The sequence below is a fragment of the Ostrea edulis genome, chromosome 10 (assembly GCF_947568905.1).
Source record: "Ostrea edulis chromosome 10, xbOstEdul1.1, whole genome shotgun sequence".
NCBI lineage: Eukaryota > Metazoa > Mollusca > Bivalvia > Ostreida > Ostreidae > Ostrea > Ostrea edulis.
This window is the reverse complement of record NC_079173.1, coordinates 26108361-26132278: the sequence shown is the minus strand read 5'-3', so window position 1 is coordinate 26132278 and position 23918 is coordinate 26108361. Positions and strand designations below refer to the sequence as shown.

Sequence of the window (23918 nt, the reverse complement as noted above, 5' to 3'; positions counted from 1 at the left end):
AATTGAAAACAAAAAGAGTGATGCGATATGTTAACATTAAGTTAGGAAGTACTGTGCCAACTTGCCGGAAGTCGATTCAAGTGGACACACAACACACTGTTACAATATCGGGCCGTTACATTAAAGTGTTATTTTTTACTGTAATATCTACTATTTTACATCAACTGGACTTAGTAGATCGACGGACCCGCAGGAATAGGGTGTCCACCACCTAGCCCCTACATACTGAAGTTGTCTATTGGCTATCGATGGAACAAAAAGTGTAAAAAAAAAAAAAAAAAAGAAAAAAAAAGAAAAAAAAAAAAAGACAACTATTGTATGCGTTTTGCTATACTATTTTATTACACTATTTTCGGCAGTTGAAGAAAGATAAATGTATAATTGATTTGCTTATAATACCATGATGCTTATATTCTTGTCAACTTGTACCATGGGATTTTTATGTCCCGCTAACCACAAACGAAATTTAAGGGACGGGCCGGGTCTACTGGGATCACCGTGACCTTTTGTCCGTTCGTCCGCCCTTCTGTCTGTGGATATAATTAGATGGTCATTCACTGGCTCATGCATGTTGAATAGTTATGCATGAAATAATGTTCAGAAATTATCTTCCGCATATCTTACACATTCTGACGTTTTCCTGCAGAATATATAGTCTTCCACTTACATGAATTGTTCTCAAGAAAAAGAGTTCCTCGTCATGTCAAAAGAATGTGTTTATTCTTCGATGAGCACAGATTATCTAATGTGTCCTGGGGGCGGTGGTGGTTGGGTGGTGGGTATTCGTACCGTTAGGACAATTCTAATCTAATTAGTAAGTTAGACTAGAATTTTCCAAACGGTACTTAAAAAGAACATGGCAGAGAATTTTGTCATGTTGTAATTTCATATATATGTTGAGTGCACGATTAAAAACATCTAAAAGTTTAGAGTAATATGCACTCGTGAATGTTTGCTATTTACCGACACTTTTAGAAGGATACGTATTATGATTGTGACGTCACAATGCCTAATGACGTCACAGTGCATACAGTGACGTCACAATGCACAGTTCACATTGACAGCGCCATGATTAGACATGAGCTCATTCGAATGGGTCATTGGCATTGTTAATGTGGAAAATAAATATCTTACCGCGGAAGGATACGGAAATAAAATCAACGCCGGCGGCTCTGCTCTTCGTCGAAAACAGAAATGGACAGTAGAATTTCACGATGAGGAAACCATCTACATTCGTAGCTATGCTAGAAATTACATTTCCGTAAATCGCTTAGGAACAGTAACATGTGAAGCCAGGGAACGTGGAGAGGACGAAAAATTCCGCTTGGAGTACGCCACAGACGGATCCGCGCGTTGGGCATTTCGAAGCAGTAAATATAAATATTTTCTATCAGGTACTGAAGACCAAATAAATTGTCTTGCCAAAACCGCATCAGAGGAAGAACTCTCACTGTGGTATACCCCATTTGCCATGCATCCACAAGTCACGCTGCTTTCAATGTTGGGCAAGAAATACGCAATAGCTGATCATGACCACGTCCGTTTGCTCGGAATAAAAGCCTGGGGGTCCCAAGCTTTACTCACCATGGAATTCGATCGTGGGAAGTATCGATTTAAAACTACCGATAATCGATATCTCAGTAAGGATGGGTCGTTGGTGAAAACACCGGGTGACGATACCCTCTTTGGTATCGAAGTCCACCTGAGTAACGACAAATCGTTGAAAGGGTTGGCTTTCCAAGACAATGATGGCAGATATTTGTCGGCTACAGGCCCCTCGGGAATACTCAAAACCAAATACAAGGTTCTGAGGAAGGAGGAGTTTTTTCGGTTGCAAGAATGTCATCTTCAGGTGGCAATCCGTGGAGCCGGAGGAAAGATGGCGTCCGTTGGGATGGAAGTCATGTTGAAGAGAATGACCCAAGGCCCGAGTAAATCGGAAATCTTTCAAGTATAAATTTAATCAATTAATTAATAATCAACTGAATTTGAAATTATACTCTTCGTGATTAATTGATTGAAATTGTAATTCAAATATTTTGTCATTTTACAACATATAGATGTTGCGCACACGAAAGAAAACTTTCTCACCAAGCATAAAACGACTTAACAACTTGCATTGAGATTGTGTTCAAGTTATTTCCCTTTGGAGAACTAATTTGTTTACACGCGGGATGGGACAACTGTCCATCACTGCATAAGTAAATATACACAGTAAATTTCTCTTACGCAGTTTCATCACCTGAATTCGATTGATACACAGACTAAATAAATGAGCACATGAAATACTTAATGTTTCGTTGCCCGTACAGCCATATCTAGGATATGAAAATGTTTTTAGGTTGAATAATTTCTTTACATTTTATATCTCCTACACCATATTTTTGTCGTTTTCTTCAGCAATTGTACGTGCATTATATCCAGGCATTCAGAGTAGCACTAAACGCACCTCCTCCACAAAAGAGCTTTTATCTCGAAACTTGCATATTCTAAAATATCAATTGAAATATTTTTCTTCGCTCTACAGAATTAGATGGCACAGTTGAGTGACTTTTGATAACACTATAATTTATTGTTATACCGTATATCTAAGCAAAAAATTATGTTGATGGATAAAAAGATGCTTGCTCAGATTCAGCAATCTCAATACATTCAGTTATATTTGCTATACACATGTAACTGCATCATTTTAGTTCTCTATTAAAGTAATTCCACCCTCCTGTGATGCCATCAGATTTTGCAAAATCAATGATTTATTTAGATTTATGCATAATAGGAACATAAATTATGTTGGAGTCTTTTCTGATAGGCATTGTAAAAAATCTTGTTAGAATAAACTATTTCAAATGTCTTAATTTATAGATGAATAATCAATGATATGTTTTAAAATTTTGAATCCAAGGGCATTAACTCTGTTTTAATGATTCCTTTATCAAGTCTATTATGCGATATATTTCCTTTATTTTTTACAGACATTATGTATATTTTTGGGAAGATACATTTTCATGAAATTGTTATGAATGCTATTATTTCATCATAACCAGTTGGTATGATTTTTTGATAACGCTGTTTAAGGAAAATTGCAATTTTCTTATGGTGATATATGATTCTGTTTATGTACGTCTCGCACCTTAAAAAGTGTGATGACCTATGTATTCTATTTGATAATTTGTTAGTTTTAACTCTAATGAATGAAAATAAATTAACTGCGAGTATGGAGTTACCATAATTGCTGTAGTGTTATCGACGTATAGCAGTGATGAACACTTTATATTCCTCTGTTCTTATGGTCAAATTCCGTTCAGTATACAACGGCAGCGGAGTATGTAGAGGGAAAAAACCCACCCAAAATAACCAAAAACCTAAACAATAACAAAAATAAATAAATAAATAAAAATTCAATAAATAAAAAAACAGCATTCTCAAACACGATGTTAAACTACAAGCTTGATAGAAATTAATCAATGCTCTAAATCTGAAAATTTGATAGAAATTAATCAATGCTCTAAATCTGAAAATTTTAAAGTTACATAGAAACTTGTCATAATAGCACATTTTTACAACATGTGCTATTATGATGATTTTCTATGTAACTTTAACCATAGTCATTGATAAAATCAAAACTAAGATTTTATCAAAATAAAGATTTCGGTTCTAATGAATATATAACATTTTATAGAAAACAATTTTTGTACGGGAAGACAATAATGTAATTCTACTTCATTCACAGCCTCTGGATAGGTTTTCTAACACAAATATGGATAACAAAAGTTTATAAACCTTGTTGTTTTCTGTCATTGAAATAGTAAATCACAATTTTGCAACAAAATTTTCGACACCCAAATGAGAGCTAGCATTACTTTAACAACAGCGATAATTCAAAATTCGAATTGATTGCAAATACGAATACTTGATACACACGACATTTATTTACATTTATGATGAAGAACAAATATTGTTATCTAAAATTTAGAATTTGATGAATGAATTATCTATGTCGTCATTTAAAGGGACATGGACACGATTTGAGCTGAAATTTTTTAAATTTATTTTTTTATTTTTAATCTTTTGAATCCTTAACTAAGGTATTACTAATGATCAGCAAAAAATTGAATTTCAGTAATCAAGATACATGGGAGATACAGAGGTCACAAATCCTTGTTATGTAAACAGTAACTATTAAAGGAACATGATATGGACACGATTTGAGCTGAACATTTTATTTTTTTTCATTTTTAATGTTTAGAATGCTTAACTATGGTCTTTCTAATGGTCAACAAAAATTTGAGTGTCAGTTGTCAAGTTACGTGGGAGATACAGAGCTCACAATTCTTTGTTAAGTAAACAAGGCTCGTGCCATGTTTTTGTTTACAAGGTTGAATAAACTTGTAAAAGTTTCGTTTAAAGCAGATTTTCTTTTCCAACTTATAAGTGAATTCTTAACGCAATCTTAAAATAGTTTCTAGTGTTTTGCACATCTCATTTTGTTTTAAACACACTATGTTTTATTAAATAGTCTAATGTACACAAAAAACATGACATGAGCCTTGTTTATAACTGAACAACTGAGATTCAAATTTTTGGTCAACTAGGCATTATAAACAATAAAAATGGGAAATAAAATTTGAAGATTTTCAGCTCAAATCGTGTCCATGCCCCTTTAAGAGCATTCTACCTATAAATCACTCTTTATTTACTCTTTGTCGGAAACATTCCAATTCACTAAAGAAGGGCTGCAATACGTGGGCCATAGACACGCGTTTCAAACTGAAAATATTCTAGGATGAAATAAAAATGTGTGTTGAAAACAGATTTCTTAAATCACCTCAGAATTTAGAGCCACCCTTGTATTTGATCTGGACCTTAAAGTCCAAATTCAACAGGGGACACAATCTGGTCTAAATGATAGCGTTTACGTTGCATACCTCAATGCAATGATATAAATTTGGCAAGTGGTATTTTTAACGGGTAACCAATAAGGCCTGTGAGCCTCTTGTTTATAAATTGTAACCAAACCTTTTATTCCACAGTTGGAATACATTGGTGAGACGCAGAAATGGACCATTGAAACATACGATGGAACATTCTGGGCAGTAGGTAACGATGGCCGGATAATGGTAAACACCAACACACGAGAGAAAAATAATATGTTTGAAATCCTGTGGCTGTCCAATGGAATGGCCAGCATTAAAGGGTCAAATGGCAAACGTTTAGTTAGCAAAGGAACCGGTAATCTTGTCGCTGGTGTCCCTGAAAATGCGCAAGACGAAGGCTTCCAGATCCGGATTTTGAATCGTCCAGTAATTGTTTTCCGATGTGAGTTCGGGTTTATCGGGATAAAGACTTCCGCCGGAAGTAACAAAGATGAGTACATCTGCACTAAGGCGTATCCCAGCGTCATTACCCTAGATCAACTGGACGATGGCAAATACAGTCTTCAAAGCGAAAATGGAAAATATTGGTGCATCAACCCACAGATTGGGGGACATCCTTCTATAAAAGCTATCAGTAATGTGCCTATTCCATTTGTTTTAGAATTTCGAGATACTTCCATGGTGACAATTATGGCGGTTAATGGTCGATATTTAACTTGTGATCAGATTGGTCACTTTCATGCGTCAGCAATAGAACCGGGACTGAACTGCATGCTCTATTGCTGAAATATATACCTCGGTATAGTAAACGTGTATCGATTTTAAGTGGTGAAATTCAATACTTACAAATAAAAATGTATTGTCAATGATAAACCTTAATGTGTCACTTATAATTCTCAATATAAGTAGTGATAATTCGTGATTGATCTTTCAGTATAAATTTTAAAAATGTATAAAAATACATGACTAGTTTGCTTGTGTAATCAGGGATATATTAGTAAACGCAATTCAAGTTCAGTACGCAAATCATATACCCATGTAACACATACATACACGCACGCACACACACACACACACGCACAGAGAGATATTTTATGGATTAATGTAGAAATTGATTGACACAGTGAAAGACAATGAGAAGCTACTATCAAAACACGGACCGAGGTTTGTAAATCTCATCCGAAGAACCCTGACTCTTACATCGTTTTCAGAGTGTATTAAGACAAACGGTACCAAACAAACCTGACAGAAAGTAGTCCCAGAGCAGTCCCGTCTGTCTACAGCATCCGTACACGTACATTATGTAACACCTAACAGTTTATCACCTGAATTTCAAAATATCGTAAAGTTAAAACTGAAGAATGATTGATTGTTTTACGTCCCGTCGAGAATTTTTCACTTATATTGATTATTCTTCCTCTGTGGTTCAGTCTAGCAGAAAAGGGGAGGAGATGTGTAGCAGAATTGCCATTTTTGTCAGTCTGATGATGCCTAGATTTTTCAATGTTGTAGCGTGCATCAGCTCTTCTGTGATGAAGGTACGTTCAGTATTCTATTGAACGCATGGGTGGGTAAAAGATGTATACATGCATTAAAAATTGGTTATGTTGGCAAGTATAGCTTTCTTTTTTTTTAAAAGCTTGTCGACTTTAGCAGCAACTTTAAAGAGTGAACTTGAATTATCTTTCTGCTTTTCATTAATAAAATGTTTTGAAATGGTTATCCTTACAAAATCAGTATCCTGAGTCCCATTATATAAGATTTTTTTTCACACGCATGACCGTGAATATGAATGGTATTTGTACTAATCAAAAACCATTGCTCCCCATATTAACACTGATTAAAGCCTCTATATCTAAGACTAGTAATAAACAAAGCAATAAGGTTTGAATTGCTCAAATTTTCATAACAAGTATTCTTGCACAGGTAGTACAACTGTGTTAGAAATCAGGAATCATGTATGAATTCATTAAAACGGCAAGTTAAAACGAGTGAGAATTCTTATGATTCAAGGTTATTTGAAACGTTGATTTAAATCATGATGAAACGTCATTCTACTTAAATTGTAACAATAGGTTTACACCTTGTTTGCTGTTTGAAAAAAATAGTGATCTTCATTTAGTGTACAGGTCTTATTATTTTTATGTAATTCTTAGCGATATAGCCCCACGAAATATAAAATTCCCATAACACAAACAAAACAAATATCAAGTCCAAAAAAAAGATGATTTCTCTGAATAATGATATCAGTAGTTGTGTGTCAATTTCATTAATTGCGTTTTTTTTCTTTTGCTCGTTTTGTCATGTCTTTTATTTTTAAGATTGAAAAATATTGTTAAAATGTTAATTCGTACGTAGATTAGATCACAGAAAAATTATCTCCCTTGGGTAGAACGGCATTCTTAAAAGAAAATTTTCATATCGTGCATTTTCTACCAGTCACAACAGAGAGGAAATGCACAGTCCGAAGACTGTAAATCTATGTATGCGTGGTAATAACAAAGTTATGAAAGCGTAAATCTTGTTTATATAAGCCGTTTGTATACATAAAAGGTGAAGATAGCGAACAGTGATCAATCTCATAACTCATATCAGCAATACAAAATAGAGAGTTGTCCGTATTTGCCAAACTCTCTATTTTGTATTGCATGCTTAGAGGATTTATAAGATGGATCACTGTTTGTTATTTTCACCTTTCATGTACACGTATAAAGAAAACTATATGTCTTTTTTTCTTTCTTATCCTTCCTCACGGATATCGTCATTGTCTAATAAAAAAATATATACATAAGTGTTGATTGTACTTCTACGTAAAAAAGCACGATTATATCCTTCGTTAACATGGTTGTATCCCATTAACAACCTTATCCAATAAATCTGCCAAGTCTTCTTGAAAGGAGCCATCTTTACATGTACACTATTACCACTAGTGACCCTCACCTGTCAGGTTCTTCACCTGTCAGGTGAGAAATTCGTCATCTCAAGTTAAAATGCTTTAGGATTTATCACACCGAAATTTTTAATGTGGAGTTTGTACACGTAAAGGATGGCCTGTCTCATGTTGATATGGACTCTGGTTTTCCGGAAAGTTAAGGATTTGGATTTTGGTAGATATATCAAAGTTTTATGCGTAGTGTGATGGACTGATGGTTTATTCAAGTTTGATTTTTATAAAGAAATAATTAAAACAGCATACTTTGATTCATACTCATTTCAGCTTTAATATGAAAATTAAGTGTTGACGGACATTCGTTAGAGATAGTACAACAGCTCTGAGGGGTTAATTCTCTATTCGTGCAGGTCACCGTTTGACGATCTCTTTTTAATCGTCTAACGTATCATTTTACGATTTTATTATTATCATCATTTTATATAAAACTAAGTCCTAAATCGCCGTATTGACTTTGTGAGTATTGTGTATCGCTGTGTTGTGAACAGAGAGACTGCGTGTAAAATCTAAGTACAAAATTTTCAAACATTCAAAGAAAAATTAATTTTGTATATTATAACAAATTATTTCCACTAGGTTTTTAAATATATCAATTTATTTTTACTAAATTTGCGACGATGACATTGGCTCAGGGAATTTATATATTTATTTATTAATTATATGCAGAACGTGAACTATGGAGTGTGCGTGTATCTATCACAAGGAATTTTTTTATGTGAACGTATTTTATTGTATATGCATGTATGTATATATATATATATATATATATATATATATATATATATATATATATAAGGATCAGAAGCAAGTTCGTACAACTTACGAGTTCTTCTCTTTATAACTTAATAACAGACAATTGTCACTGAAAACAATTGATATACAGATAATACAATCGTGGTAAGCGTTCCTATAAATAAACAATACAATATGATCATCAGCTAAATTTATTAGTTTCATGAATATACGTCTGAACATAAGAAAAAAAAAATACAATTAATCTAATTCGGTAGATAAGACATTGTCACCCCAAAGTAGAAGATGTGCACCGATAACTAAATCATTTAACTTCAGCAGCATATCCATTAATTTGTATCTAGTAATTGAATATTTCTTACAAATAAAGAAAAAGTGATATGCGTCTTCACGCATGGCTCAGGTACATAATGGAGAATTAACAATAATGCGTCTATAAAGATCACCATTCAAAACGGGTAATCATCACTTACTCGGCATTCATCAAATGTTTTCTGTCCCGAATTTCAATTATGTGTGTACTAGCTGTGGAAAAATATCGAAAACCCGAAGTCTGAAAAATTGGAAGAATTGGTAAATACCCATTTTGGTTCTCCGAATGTTTTTCGACATTTCATTTTTATTCAAACGTGTTTTTCAGTTGATATCAACAAGAATAATGTTTTTAACTATGACAAAATTTTAAAGAGAACCATGTTTACTCATTTTTTCCGACTGTGACTATGATCTACCTTTCTTTTGTGCACGTGTTGTTCCAGGTAAAGCCTCGTGCAAGTGTATAATACGTACGCGATGCAAGTGTGTGAGATTTTTCTTTGAACGACAGTAAAAGTTTTTAACGCCCCTTTTTCGTGATTGTGTGTACAAATATAGAAAACAATTTGTACACTTCACACCAGAAATCACCCTACTTATCTCCTAAGTTAGCTTCTAGATAAGCCTGACACGATTATTAGTGATAAGGATATAATCAGGGACCATTTACTGCGAATAATCCGGATATAATCATGTCATCTCACCACTTTATCTCCACACCGTAAGCCACCGTAAGGCGTGAAGTAAAATTGTTTGTTTTCCCTTTCCAAACTGACAATCCCGGAAAAAAGTTTTCCTACTCAAACATGTCTCTCAAGATTTTATTTTCAAAGAAAGTACGATATTTCTTTCAATATTTCTTCTTTTTTATCATTTCTTTGAAAGTACAACATATTTCTCTCAAGCTTTTGTTTCTTTCATTGAAACTAGAAGATATGTTCTTTCAGATTTCCTTTTAATTTTATTAAAGTCTCAACAATTTTCTTCAGAGGTTTTTAATCTATTTATTCCACTGAAAGTACAAAAAACTTTTTAAAAAGATTTTCTTTGTATTTTTTATTGAAAGTACAAAACATTATCGTCAAGATTAGCTCTTGTTTGTTTTATTGAAAGTACAAAACATTCAACATGCTGGGGTTTTTTTGGGGGGGGGGGGGTGGGGGGGTGGGAGGTCATTGAAAGTAGGAAACATTTCCCTCAAGATCTTCTTTTATATCATCACAGATTATCAGATACTCCAATGTGTACAAATTGTATTCATTCAGTTAAAAATGTCTACCATTACTTTTTTGTTTGTCTAAATTATACACATTGCAGAAATGCATTGCTATAAATCATACAGAATATTACAAATTGCTATAATCAACAACCTACACTTGAGCTGTTGTTATATGGTAGTCCTAATTATGGACAAAAAATTCAATATAAAAATATTTGAAGCAGTACAAGCCTTTATAGCTGCAACAAAACGTTTTCTTTAAAATTTTATTTTTCATTTTCAAAAATGTGAAATCATCTACTGTAATTCACTTATGTTCAAAACGGTATTTCTTTCCTTTTTTCTTTTTGTATGTTTTTGTCTTGTTCTTTATTATAATTTTTAGGGTTATTTTCATTAGTACATATATAATATATTTGTATCTCTTTTATTCATATAACATATCTACACATGTGTTTAATTCATTGTGACGTTCATGTAGGGAGAAGGCTTAAATAAACTGCCCAAATCCTATTCACTTATTAGTGAATAAAATATTGTTCAAATACCCCCCCCCCCCAAGATTCTGGGGGGGGGGTGTTAATTAAGAGTACAAAACATTTTCCTCAACATTCTGGATTTGGGGGGGGGGGGGGGGTCATTGAAAGTAGAAAACATTTGAAAACATTTCCCTCAAGATTTTGGGTTTTCTTAGAGGGGTGTTGTTGTTGTTGTTGTTGTTGTTGCTGCTGCTGCTGTTGTTGTTGTTGGTTTTTTCTTCAAATAAAGCACAACACATTCCTAAATTCTTTTTACCTGTACGTTTCTAGTATAAGTAAGCACTGTTAAATTACGAATGGTAGCACATGTCACTATTTTTATAAACACTTACATTGTATATACTTTGCACAAAAACAATACATCTTACCCACCAGCCTACTATTAGTTAAAAAAGACGAATACCAGCGGGAAAACGGAAAAAGAAAAGAATTATAGCATCCGGGAAAACGGAAAAGGAAAGAATTATAGCATCCGGGCCTAATGTATAAATGAGAGTTTTATTCAATCAGCGGGATCATGAAACACTGCACGCTTTATCAATAGTCATTATACAGAGATATTTCTTTTTCAATTTTAATGTGAAAACTTGAACTCTGTCAATTTGAACTTTAAGCATGACTTTCATTTTACACGCATCCACCTTGAACTTTCAATTCAAAGAATATAGTCTCGGCACTAGATAGTTTTAAAATTATGACCAGTCTAAAATTACAAGCAGACAACGACGAAAATAGGCAGAAAGACAAAAACAATGAATTTGCCTCCAAATCTTCGATCACGAGGTCATAGTGAATTTTTTTTTTTTTGTCCCGAGAGTTAATTCTAGGGTTCAAACTTTTCGATTATATCAAAAATGTGTTTTCTTTGAATTACTTAGTCTTTAGAATATTTTCAAAAATCTAAAAGTACTTTTAAAACATACTAAATCTTCTATTTCGCGTTTCTACACAGTGAATAATTTGTGGGTTCGAATGACTCGTCCAGCCAAGTACACTTTCGCTGCTATGTGTTGTTTCGTTGAAGAGCATGGCAAAAGCATTTTTAAAAGCATCACTTTGTCTGTCAATCTGTCTGTAAGGCCTGCGTGTAGTCACATGACTGCAACCGACACGTGTGTTTCTTGTAACACTCTCTAACGAGTTTGACTAAGTGATATCACATATTTATGAAGTACACACATATACGAAAATCCCTATATCGATGTATCTACTAAGTGATCTCTCTCTCTCTCTCTCTCTCTCTCTCTCTCTCTCTCTCTCTCTCTCTCTCTCTCTCGATGGATGAATGTATCTACTTCACGTTAAATTATAGTGTATAGTTACGACACTTGCTACGAACTTTTCTCTCTCAAAACAATGAAGACGAAAAGAGGGGGTGTTGCACTGAAACGGGAACTTTCCCTAATCGGACCTCCGTGCCAGCACTCGTGACGTAGAACTGACCGTCATCCATATTTATACTCTCATTGCGTATTTGCCATTTTTACCTGTAGGATTTCCCAGTACTAAGGATAAGCTTAATACATTTTATGTGACAATACATTATACATGTAGTCTAAACATAATTTTTGAAATCGTGAAAATTAGATTATCTTTTTTCCCATTCTGAGTATCAGATACAATGTATAACGATAGATAAATTTTTTGATTGAGTCTTATTTGGTGACAGCAGAGACAATTTTGCTGCAAACGCAAATACAATACTCATAATGCCTTCATTATTCAGCTCCAACATATTTTCAACAGTAAAGAGATTTCAATCAAGTTAATATATACAACTAGGCTGTATATCTTTTAACCCCACCCCCACCCTCCAAACCCTCCCAAGATCAAGAAATGCAATGCTAAAAAATCAATCAATCAATCAAAAACAAAAATAAATAAATAATAAAAATAATGAAAACAAAATGATAAAGAAAACGAATAGGACACATGTAATCATTCTTGCATACTGAATGGGTCCCCCCCCCCCCAAATAATATAGTTTGTCCGAAAATAAATAAAACATCAACACCCACGTGACCATAACTGTTTGAACAATTATAAAATCCTATTCCGAATTGATCGGTATTAGTCCCTTCTGAAAAGGAATACATTTTTTAAAAGTGACAAACATCGTGCGCATTATTTGTAGTAGTGTACGCTGCCGATCCCCAATTACACATAATTAAGACTTCTTTATTACCACTACCCAAGAAATGAAGGATCCTCGCAATGAAATAGGGAGTCTGTGTGCCAAGAGAATAGCGATTAAGTGCTTTGTAAACACGAACTGAAAGTAAAATATGCCTCCGAAAATCCCAGGAAAATCAGAATAAGGAGATTTATCCATTGGAAATCGATTACATAATCCTTGTGACGGGTAGTTTTGGAGTTTTTCGTGTGTGAGTGAAGGAAAGATTAAATGAATTTACTCTCACGCCAAACATCCCTGTATAATAGCATCATCCACTAAGTGAGTTAGATGTAGTAAGGTTGCTATAGTTCGGGGTCACGTGACACTGCCGAAGAAAATGGATTTCATCAGAGAACTCATATGTAATTTACAATGCGTTCTCTGGCAAAAAAAAAGTTTCCTGGAATTTTGAAAGTTAAATGAATTTAGATAAAATTTAAAGCAGGATTTAACAACTCTGCTTTCCTCCAACTCGGTGCGAGTCTCGCACGTGTCTGTCGTGTGTCCCGATAGAGTATTTAGCAGAGGGAAAATACATAACACGTACTTCCACAGTCTTATCATCGATCCACAAAAACTTACTGAATATTTGTGTACAACTTAAACTTATAAACAGTCCATTCTCTAATATCGACACGACCCCCCCCCCCCCCCCCCCCCCCCCCCATGTAAAATGCTTCGTCGAATAGTATACACCACGTGAGGTTTGTCTACGCGTGCGTTATGAGTTGTAATTGATTTCATTGATTGATTTATGTATTTACATGTAGCCTAGTATCTAATATGGAAGACCAAGTTACTTATGCTACATTAGAGTTATTGAAAATATATAAATATATATTTCTACTGTATAACGCAATTCTTTGAAATTATATATCTAATAGGTTTTTTTTATGATGGCATTCCAAAGTTGCGTGTTTGTATTTTGGTATTTTGTTAAATGAAATATGTTTAAGTTAATAGTTTAAATCCTTCTGGACTAAAATACGATATTCATAGTTAACATATCAAACTCAAAATAATAAAAGGAAGAAAAATGAGGTCCTTCGTGTATTCCAAGCACTTGATTTGCATCGTAAAACGTGGACAAAATATCTCGCGCTTGTCAGAGTTCCCGTTACTAAGCGCGCAACGCGTTTCCTGGGTAACGATAAACTCCGACGCGTGCCAGTTCCCGGACGATTTTTCAATTGACACGAAAACTTGAGATAAGTGTTTACTTTTCTATTCCAAGATAATGTCCTTTAATAGCTTTCTGGCGATATAAAGTGTTCACTATCGAATAATGACAATTTTGCTCTTTTGCTCTCCATGGGGGATAAGTATCGAATATTAGATACAAAACGGCGTGATTCGTTAAACAACAACAAAAGAAAGAGAATATGAAATGATCATCGGGGCACATAAAAGTACCTTGATTTCTTCAATCTGATCTTTGTTACATTTGTCAACTTTTCTTTCTTTCCGAAGTTTAAAATCGCGAATTTAGTCGGTAGCCAGTCTGGGATGCCATTGTCAAATATTGATCAAATTGCATATCGGCCTGATAAGGGGAGAGTGTAGGGCATTGGCAAAGATGAATAAAATTTGCAGTTATAATTCTTGAATTTCAGTGACAGATGTGGACCATCGAGAGTAGGACGGGTATTCCTTTGGAGGAAGTTGCGTTTCCATTTGCATCATAATTAAGCAGATAACGGAACTCCACTTTTTATCTTACACACTGACATAAGGGGTGATTGGAAGTAAAAGGAGGGACTTTTAAAAAAATTCGAATTTAAAAAAAAAGACAGACAAAGATAGACGGAAAATTGACACTGGAATATCCATTTCGGCATGATTATGTGAAGAGTTTTACTTCCGTTATAAAGGTATGTAACTCCTTCCTACAGAATTAAAGAACGAAAGTCAAATACATAATTGTATATAAATTGGTTATAATTTTTCATTTCATCTATTTTTTCAATACGGTAAATCTGACATAGAAAGTCAGATTATATTTAAATTTTTATATTTTCTAATCTAATTTTTTTTTAAATTATACGAATTGTCAGTAACTTCTACAATTAAGGAAATTAATATATATAAATAAATATATATATATATTCACCGTAGATTCATGTAGATACAGTGTATAGTATTTTGGTTTATTTCTAAAAATCTTTTTAGCATCCCAAACTTGTTGCTGTTACTTCAAATTAACCAGGATATAAGTAACCGTATGAAGCTAAGAAAAAGAAATTAGGGACGTTGTTTTGCAAATTAGAATTAAAAGTCCACGAGCTTAATATTAACACATTAAATCAGTTGCACATGCAGTTAGAGGCGATATCGCAACAAATCGTGATAAAAGCCAGTTGCAAATGATTTGCTTTGGTTCAAATCAAGCAAAATCCCCATAATTCTGCAAACCGACCACCTCCAACAGAATTCCGGTGTTGATGAGGGGAACCATTGTTCAAATGAATTCACGAACAAACGACACGCGTAAATCGGATAAGGTTTCTAAGTCAATTGCTTCTTATTACCGTTTTACGTACGAGTTAACCAATAGTTTTCCTGATTCAGAATATCTAAGAAAAGAAAAGGGATGCGCATTAATACACCCCCATCGAATAGATATGAAATTATAGCAAATCAGTTGAATAATAGGTATTCTCTTTTTACCTTTTTTTTCTATTCCTAAGTAGCTTAAAATTCTTTGCCAATAATTTTCAGAAAAATGTAAAATCTTTTCCTAGATGGTTTAGATGAATTCAAAAGTAAGTGCGTTTCATTTTCCTACCATCTGTCATGTGTTGAAAATGAAGCATTCTCTATTTAATTTGTACACATTCATAATGCAAGCCGATATGGAAATATTGAATCGGGTCATCATCAGGCAGTGGAATATTAGTCACTGTGAAGAAAACTGATTGATAGAAAGTATTTACAAACATGCATATGCCCCAAAATGGCAGTGAAAGGATTATAATAAACCTTTTTGTATAATGTACAGATATCTTAGGGGAAAATTTAAAAAATGCATTCTCCACGGTTTTATTTATCGATACACCCGTTCGTTGCCTTTTACCTCATGGCGATCGACGTGAAGATGTTCGTATTTGTTGGTGAAATTCGTCATTTTTCTTTTCTTTATATATTTAGCGTCATTTAGTGTCACCATGTTCGCTTTTACTCATCAACATTAGTAGAGAGAGTTTTTGTTGATGCTTTTTTTTTTTTTTTGGTTTGCTTATCTTTATTCTATTTTTGTTGTTGTTGTTTTATTTTTTGGTGGGTTTTTTTTTTTTCGTATTTTGTTTTTGGCTTTAAAAAAAAAGAAATCTACCGTCTTTCATTTCCTACTACTGATATTGTCTAATGAATCTGGGATCATACGCTAATTGCGATCATGTCGATTTCAATTTTGTTTTCTTCAATTTTATGTAGTAAATACATGTATTATACCCGATGACAGCTCTGAACAATGGATCATGTTAATTATCTGTCTAAACTTACTTTCATTTTTGTGAACTGATTGAAAATCGGGATGTTTTGGGTGTGTATTTTTTTTTTTTTTTTTCATTCGTAGATATTTGATCGTCTTCAGAGACAACACTATTTTTATGTCAGGTTAATTGGAAACGAAATCCAGTATCATTAGTCTTTGATCAAAAGTCTGGTTCTCCAATTAACGAAATAAATAAAAGTCCAATTTCTTCATAATTCACCTTGAAAGAAATCATTTCTGTTTGTAAAGCACAAGATAGTGACTTAAAGCGCCACGATCACGCCAAGATTTGCGACCATACGAGGTCTCTAGCGGCTCCGCTTGATTAAATATGTATGGACTGTGTAATCAAAACTCAAATCACCATGATTCACCTGCTTTTGATAAAGGGAAAGTTGACAGAAATTGTCTATGTTGTTCATTTTACAGCTACCTGTCAATTGGAAAACTGATAAAGTATTAATGTGAAATTTTTGTCTTCGTGAGAATCACGCAATTAATTATTTGATGCTCTACAAGATAATATATAACTTCTGATTTTTCGGAGAGTTTTTTCTTCTTGTTGTTGTTGTTGAATTTTAAGGATTGTCTATCTATTGTGACGATATATATATATATATATATATATATATATATATATATATCATTATTATGTATTTGATGTCGTGGAGAAAAGTCTCTAACAGTCTACATAGTGAATTGGGCTAGAAATCCGACGATTCGATCTCAACAGTTAGAAATTAAAGGGGCATTAGCAGTGAAAGTGATGGCGACCTTCTTCTTTTTTTCAAAATCTCTCAACGGTATAGGAATATATATATTAATGACTAATAAAAACATTTATTTTGTACAAAAACAAGAGAAACCTTAGGAATTTAAAACTACGTTAGATAACTGCTTTTAGTGTATAGAAATAAGGAAGAATCATTGTCTTGCAAGACAATAATTATTCAATCACCAAAATTACACATTCATGTGCCTGCTTTGAGGGTAAAAAGTTTTTGAAATAATTAAATACTGGTGTTATTCCTGAAATATAATATAGAGCAATTTTCATTTAATTCAATTTTTGGTGACAAAATGACAGCTAATGTCCCTTTAAATTTTTCACGAAGTATATGTGTATGTTTTTTCACTTAACGTTATGGAGAATCAATTCATATAATGTATGTACATGTACATAGTGCAGTGCTTTCATGGAATGAGCTGGGGGTGGGGGTGGAGGGTCATGCTTGTTTCATGTTATAAAAATGTATTTTATTTACGGTATTTTAAGATGTCTGTTATAAAATTTCTGATACACTGTACATGGTTACGGTGTTGGAAAATAATTAACAATTTCACTTCTGAAGCCCAGATCCATTTTGGTCATTAATTATAGCGGAATAATGCGAAATCTTCACAACGAATAAAGTTTGAGACTAAAACAAACAGAGAGCTTTATTGATTTCATTTTTATTAGATTAAGTGGCAGTCCCTCGCTAAAAACGATATGTCCGCGCCAAAATGAATGTGAAGATTATCTATTAATATTATTGATACAATCAAATAAAGTCGTAAAGCAAGATTTGACGGAGTTAGCCTAATTTTACAATACTCAAAATTCAATAAAACTTACAATAAACATCTTCAAATATAGACCTCGCGACCAGTCGATGGCACTTAATAAACTGTGAAAACCCGGCGTACGCGATCGTTAATTCGCACATTACAGAAGGACAATGGTCAGTCAGAGAAGGTCATCAGACACGTCATTAAGCAAATTCAGAAGGACCAGGTGCCCATAGGATTCTTTAGATGACGAGATCAATGACGGAGGAGATATGTTACAAATCCTTTGATCCGGTCATCAGTTACACTTAAAACCATCAGCGTTGCGCTCAAGTTCAATTTGGTCCAGTTCATTAATTATAGGAGCACAAATCGGGGATGCACCGCCCCGCATAAATGTCACCGCAATCGAATGCACCAAGTTTGAATCATTTGGGGAAACATTCACGTTAGGGTCTCAAAATAGACCAATGTCTTTTGTGCGTATACCGTTTGACCGGGATCGCTTTAATTTGCTTCAACCACATGAAAAGGCGATAGATTTCATTAATTTTCTTAATGGGTATTGTTCCTCGGGGCCGGGATGAGAAGAGATAAATATCCGCCATGATTCCCGATCGAGAGAAAACAGACATTATTTAGACATACATGTATTATCGGACAAACATTTTCATTCAAAGTGTAAACTCTCTTTGCAATTTTGATTCTAGCATTTTACATTACGTTAAACAATTAAAAAAAGAGTTAATGTTCGTGATATATTCAAGACTTTCGTAAACACTGACTGACAAGATACAAATCTGAAATTGAATTAGTTGTAAGGACACGACTATTTCTGACAATGCTGCACTTTGTCAAACTTTTCCTTAATTCAAGTGACCAAAGTCCCTTTGAAAAGAAATGTAAATAATTGAATTAGCAGAAAGGAAGTATCACGCTCGGGACGAGTGGCCGACACGCGCCAGACTTCCCTCTCGGAAGGGAAATGATCTTGATACGCAATATAAACGCGCACGTGGAGTTATAAAGGAGCCGTTAAATGTCACTTAGATATTCAGAATTTTCTGGCGATAGGAATGATAACTTTATATATCAGTGAAAATGTGCGAAATATCTAAACTTTAATATTTTCGTTTTCAATTCAACTGTGTGATACCCTTGCAATAGTTACAATTAGTCGACAAAATTTAGAATATATTCAGTTTGTATATACACTGTATATTCGATTTCAATTGCACGTAAAACTTGATAAATTAACATTTCACGTTTTTAATTTTACAATAATTAACATTTTACAAAATATATCTATATGTAATGGGGATTACAGAAAAATAGCCCAAAAGGTTTATATTAATCCCGCTCTTATTTAATTCATCTGTTATCAATTTTAAAAGTGGAATATGTAATTCCCACGCATGAAAATAAGCTGTGTAAGAAACTCCCATGTTTGGGATTTGTTTTTATACATACAGGCAGCGTGTCATAAGATATTGTATCTACGTTAGGATTTCAATAATAAAAAAAAAAAAAAGATTGATTAAAAAAAATAATAATAAAAAGTCATATTACATAATTCTTAATTACTATGTAATTAAGTAGTAAATATTTATTTTGATTACATACATATATAACAATGAAAATGAATTTAGCAAACCTTCTTATAAATATATGTTTAATTTTTTATAAAAAGTTTTGATTATTTGTGAGTGTAATTTAAATGTGCCAGGTTCGTCACACCGCCGGTTAATGAATTTGCATGAATGTTAATGACGCTGTATTAAGTATGTAACTTTGCGATATTATTTGTCACAATAAAACCGGTCCTTGCTATCTATTAACATCTAAATACTATAATTATCATCCAAGAAGAGAAATTCGATCTCAAATCTCAGTTCTCAATGGGGATTGATGCGTGTTCCACAGAAAGACAGGCTTTTGAAAAACTATTCCTTTCTTAATCATATGTGAAGAATTGCGAAGATGGAAAACAAAATCAAAAACCAAAAAACAATGACGAAACGCTATTTATTTTTATTTTTCTAGCATTGTTATAAATTCGATAAAGGGATGAGTGTATCCTCTATTGTTTATGCGCATGCTCAAACATCACAGTTGGTGTTAAGACCACAGATGGCCCAGACTTGTTCACAAAAGACGACGAGGGTAAAAATTTTCTTGATATGCCCCAGTGATTCAAACGTTATCGAGACTAATCAATGTAATTTGATTATAAAGGACAATTTTTATTATGGGAGACAAAAAAGAAGTAGTGAGACCTGCTGTTCTGTTTTTTTTCTCTCCAGAAGTATTACCAGACCGCCGAATGATGTTAAAACTCTTAATTGACAATTAAGGCCTGTCTTATTCATTATACGAGTGAGAAATCGCTGGTATAAATTGATGGACGTCCGATCTCTCCAACAAGATATATTAACACCCGGGATACAGTGTTTCCTTCCCCCCAGTGGGAATTATTTTATATTTCGGAGTGCTACCCCTATTGACTTTTATCGTCATTCATTATTTATGGGCTAAGGGTCTTGAGAATACTCAACGTGTAAGTTTCACGGTTTCTTTATGCTCATTCAGGCCATTGCTTCTGTACCAATTTTATTTCCATGGGGAGAATGTTTTGTCTTTGTGCGGTGAAGTTATTCATATATAGGTAAAGAAGATTTTGTTTATGTTTTTGTGCGGTGAAGGTAAAGAATATTTTCTTTGTTTTTGTGCGGTGAAGTTATTCATATGTATATAAATAATATTTTGTTTATGTTTTCAATCCATCATTCTAAATTATTTGAATTCCAAAGTTATCTTAAATTCATTATAACAACTATGGCCTATTTAAACAACATTGTATTGTGTATTTTTTTTATTTTAAAATACCGAATGATGCATTGATTTTAAAATTATAAGTATGTAGTATTAGAGAAACTTTAAATTTTGTCAGCATTTAGTACATGTAACTGAATTTGTTCATTATAGTACATCTTTCGCACAAATCATAAAATAGTACAATATAATGAACTTTCCGACGAATGAACTTTAATTCTCAAGGTTATGGTAAGAATATTTCTTTTGATCTGATTTTTAAAAAAAAGTTACATTAAATGAAATAATCCTGCGGACTAACATTTATTCAAGTGTGGAGTCTACTTTTAGGTTAGTATTGCCGTGGACATTGGATAACATTCCATTCATCACTACACGTAGAACCGTGTTATTAATAAGTCCTCCCATTTATTCCGTATTTAGTGATCATATAGATTTACAAAAATTATATGTACTATATGACATGCTCGAAAGAGTTTAATTAAATTTAAGTAATCGAATAATTCATGGCTGTTATCTTTGTAGGTGAGCTATGCCGATAAAGCTTGATTCAATAGTTATGGATACAGACCCCGAGTTCAGTCTTACCGGAAGTGAATTTGAAGATGCAGACATCGATGATTTATCGGATATCAATGAAAGCGATTTTGACCAATGTAGTATCAAATCGTCCGACAGTGCACAACGGCCCGATGTCATAGATGATAAGGCGCCAAAAACAACCAAGGATGAACTTAAAGTGCCGAAAAAACGGGGCCCAAAAAAGAAGAGAATGACTAAAGCTCGCGTGGCAAAACTCCGCTTGCGAAGAGTAAAAGCTAATGCGAGGGAGCGTAATCGAATGCATGGACTTAACGATGCGCTAGACATTTTGAGACAACATGTGCCTTGTTATTCAAAAAACCAAAAGCTTTCCAAAATAGAAACCCTCCGTCTCGCAAGAAATTACATCGGTGCCTTAGCAGATATTTTGAAATCAGGAATGAAACCAGATTCCATTTCGTTCGCCAAAGCTTTGTCAAAGGGGTTATCTCAAAACACGATGAATCTAGTCGCCGGAGGCCTTCAGTTGAACCCCAGGACGCTCCTTCCCGAGTCATCCTATGGAAAACCGTTTCAGTTTTACTACAACAATACGTATCACATTCCGCACGACGGGAACCAGTTTTCTAATGTTTACAATATGCAGTCTTTTACCCAACCATCTCCAAGCACTGCAATAAGTGCCTCTGTTTCGCCAAATCAAATGCTTTCTTATTCATCCCATATCAATTCGTCTGGACGAGATCTCGCTTGTCAAGTATCACCCACGTCTATTGGTTACAATGCGTCACGTGATGCAAGTCCCATCCAAGTCCCCAAAACTGGTGTGCCTTCTCTTCAGGTCGAGGCTGTTACGTCTACAAATTTTATGAGATGTGACAGCACAGTTGAGTCCTACATCTGTGGTATGAACGGTAGAAATCTGAACAATAACAGAATTTACCAACAAGGTCATGTGACGTCATCTCAGGATTGCAGTCCCTACATTATGCTGGATGAAATAACAGAGTTCCAACCGGATTCGACCGAAAATCCCGAATTAAACATTATCAGTGCAGCTTCAAACTTGTTTGACGTCACCGGTTAGATTTCGTACTACATGCTCTGCCTGAATTTAAGATTCATTCATTCTATTTTTTAAAACTTTACATGGATGATTTAGGAATCTAAATAATTTCATTCGTTCCACAAGAAAAGAGTCAAGTCGCCTAATGTTGATGCTTAATACATAATTTTGATGTAATTCATTACCTGATACCTTTATAACTCGTATATTGTGGTATAATGATTTTAGATATCATACTGTGTTCAGCATAGGGGGGTTGAACTGTCAGTAAAGAACACGATTACCTGCAGAACAGGTGTCACTGTGTTGTTAGTATTTCTATGCAATTAAATCAAAACTTCAGCATTGCACTAATCTTGCCAAATATATATGATTTTTCGCGTAGAAAAGATTTTTGATCATTATACAGTGAACAGGGCATTGATAGTTTGTGTACAGTACAAGTGTAGATACGTATAAAATGCAAGTGCTGTTTAAATTTACTGCTGTCTAATTTATTATAAAATATTGACTTAAACGGTTAGAGTGAATTGTTTTATATAAATGGATAAATAAGCTAGGTTTTTTGTTTTGGTATTACATGTATGTAGGCGTATAAACAACGGAGAACCATCGGGTAATTAGTATAATCGGCGAGACCGGAAATGTGGAAAGTTTTTTCATGATTTCAATGCTTTTATCCAGACATTCCAATTTTGATATGGGATTTCGTGTCAGGTTCAAAGGTCACTAGCGCGTCATAGTAGTAGCATCAGGAACTATTTTACAATGAAAAGGCAAAGATTGATTACTGAGAAAACATTGTATATATCAATATCAGAAATGAAATGAGATCCCTGTGAAAGCACCAGTAGGCCAGGCCCCGGGGTCCTACAAGAAACTCCAGACGTCAGTCAAATTCCAATCACCTGTAAGATGTTCATAACTTTTGAACTGAAACTCTTAATCTGCAGACATTAGACATTTGATGAAGCAATATTGAATAACAATTTAATTTTGGAATGATTGATTTCTCAATCATTTCATCGCAAAATTAAGATTTTGCGTTAAGATGTCCACGATCCTGGGGCTTATTTGTTTGAAACAATAATACCTGTCATTAAATGCATGGTGCGACTGTGTGGCAACGCTTAGAAATGCATAGATTTGGGTAGTCCAGGGAGGGAGGGGGTATGTTTAGCATATTATTAATGTAATGTGAATGATACGATTTTCATTTAATTTTTTCTAATTGTTTCACGTTTAGGTTTGAGCACAACATTCAACAAACGTCACGCACCAGTCTTATTTTCTCAACGTTGTGCGTGGCATGTTGTCATAAAGGTGGTATGGAGCGTCTGTAACTACCTGTAATGTACGTGAATATATTGAAATTTTGTACAGGGTTAATGAAATTGAACTGTGTATTTCATAACAATATTTTGTGTACTGCTTTGATTTTATTGTTTTAAAAATAGGAAGTAGTAGAAATATTAACTATTTTATATCTAATTTATTCATGGTGTGTCTTGAAACTTTTATTGAAACAATGATATCTTTTGTTCTAGTCAGAAATATTCCGTCTAAAGTCTATGTGATTTAGATTTTGAATAAAGTGATTTTGTATA

At 33.8% G+C, this 23918-nt stretch overlaps 2 protein-coding genes across 3 annotated transcripts; both read left to right on the top strand.

The window, feature by feature from the left end:
* The first annotated feature begins 1078 nt into the window (after positions 1-1078).
* Positions 1079-5660, top strand: LOC125666476 (protein singed-like). The gene is made up of 2 exons (XM_048899629.2): positions 1079-1951; positions 5031-5660. Exons 1-2 carry the CDS (start codon positions 1079-1081, stop codon positions 5658-5660), a joined length of 1503 nt encoding a protein of 500 aa, XP_048755586.2.
* An 8467-nt stretch (positions 5661-14127) lies between these two features.
* On the top strand, positions 14128-23918 carry LOC125665643 (neurogenic differentiation factor 1-like). 2 transcript variants are annotated; one of them, XM_056152348.1, is made up of 2 exons: positions 14128-14235; positions 21228-23918. In XM_056152348.1, the coding sequence occupies exon 2, from the start codon at positions 21235-21237 to the stop codon at positions 22330-22332; it is 1098 nt and encodes a 365-aa protein (XP_056008323.1). In that variant the 5' UTR covers positions 14128-14235; positions 21228-21234; the 3' UTR covers positions 22333-23918. The 2 variants fall into 2 exon arrangements, with proteins under 2 accessions (XP_056008323.1, XP_048754353.1); XM_048898396.2 differs by having other exon boundaries at positions 14157-14697.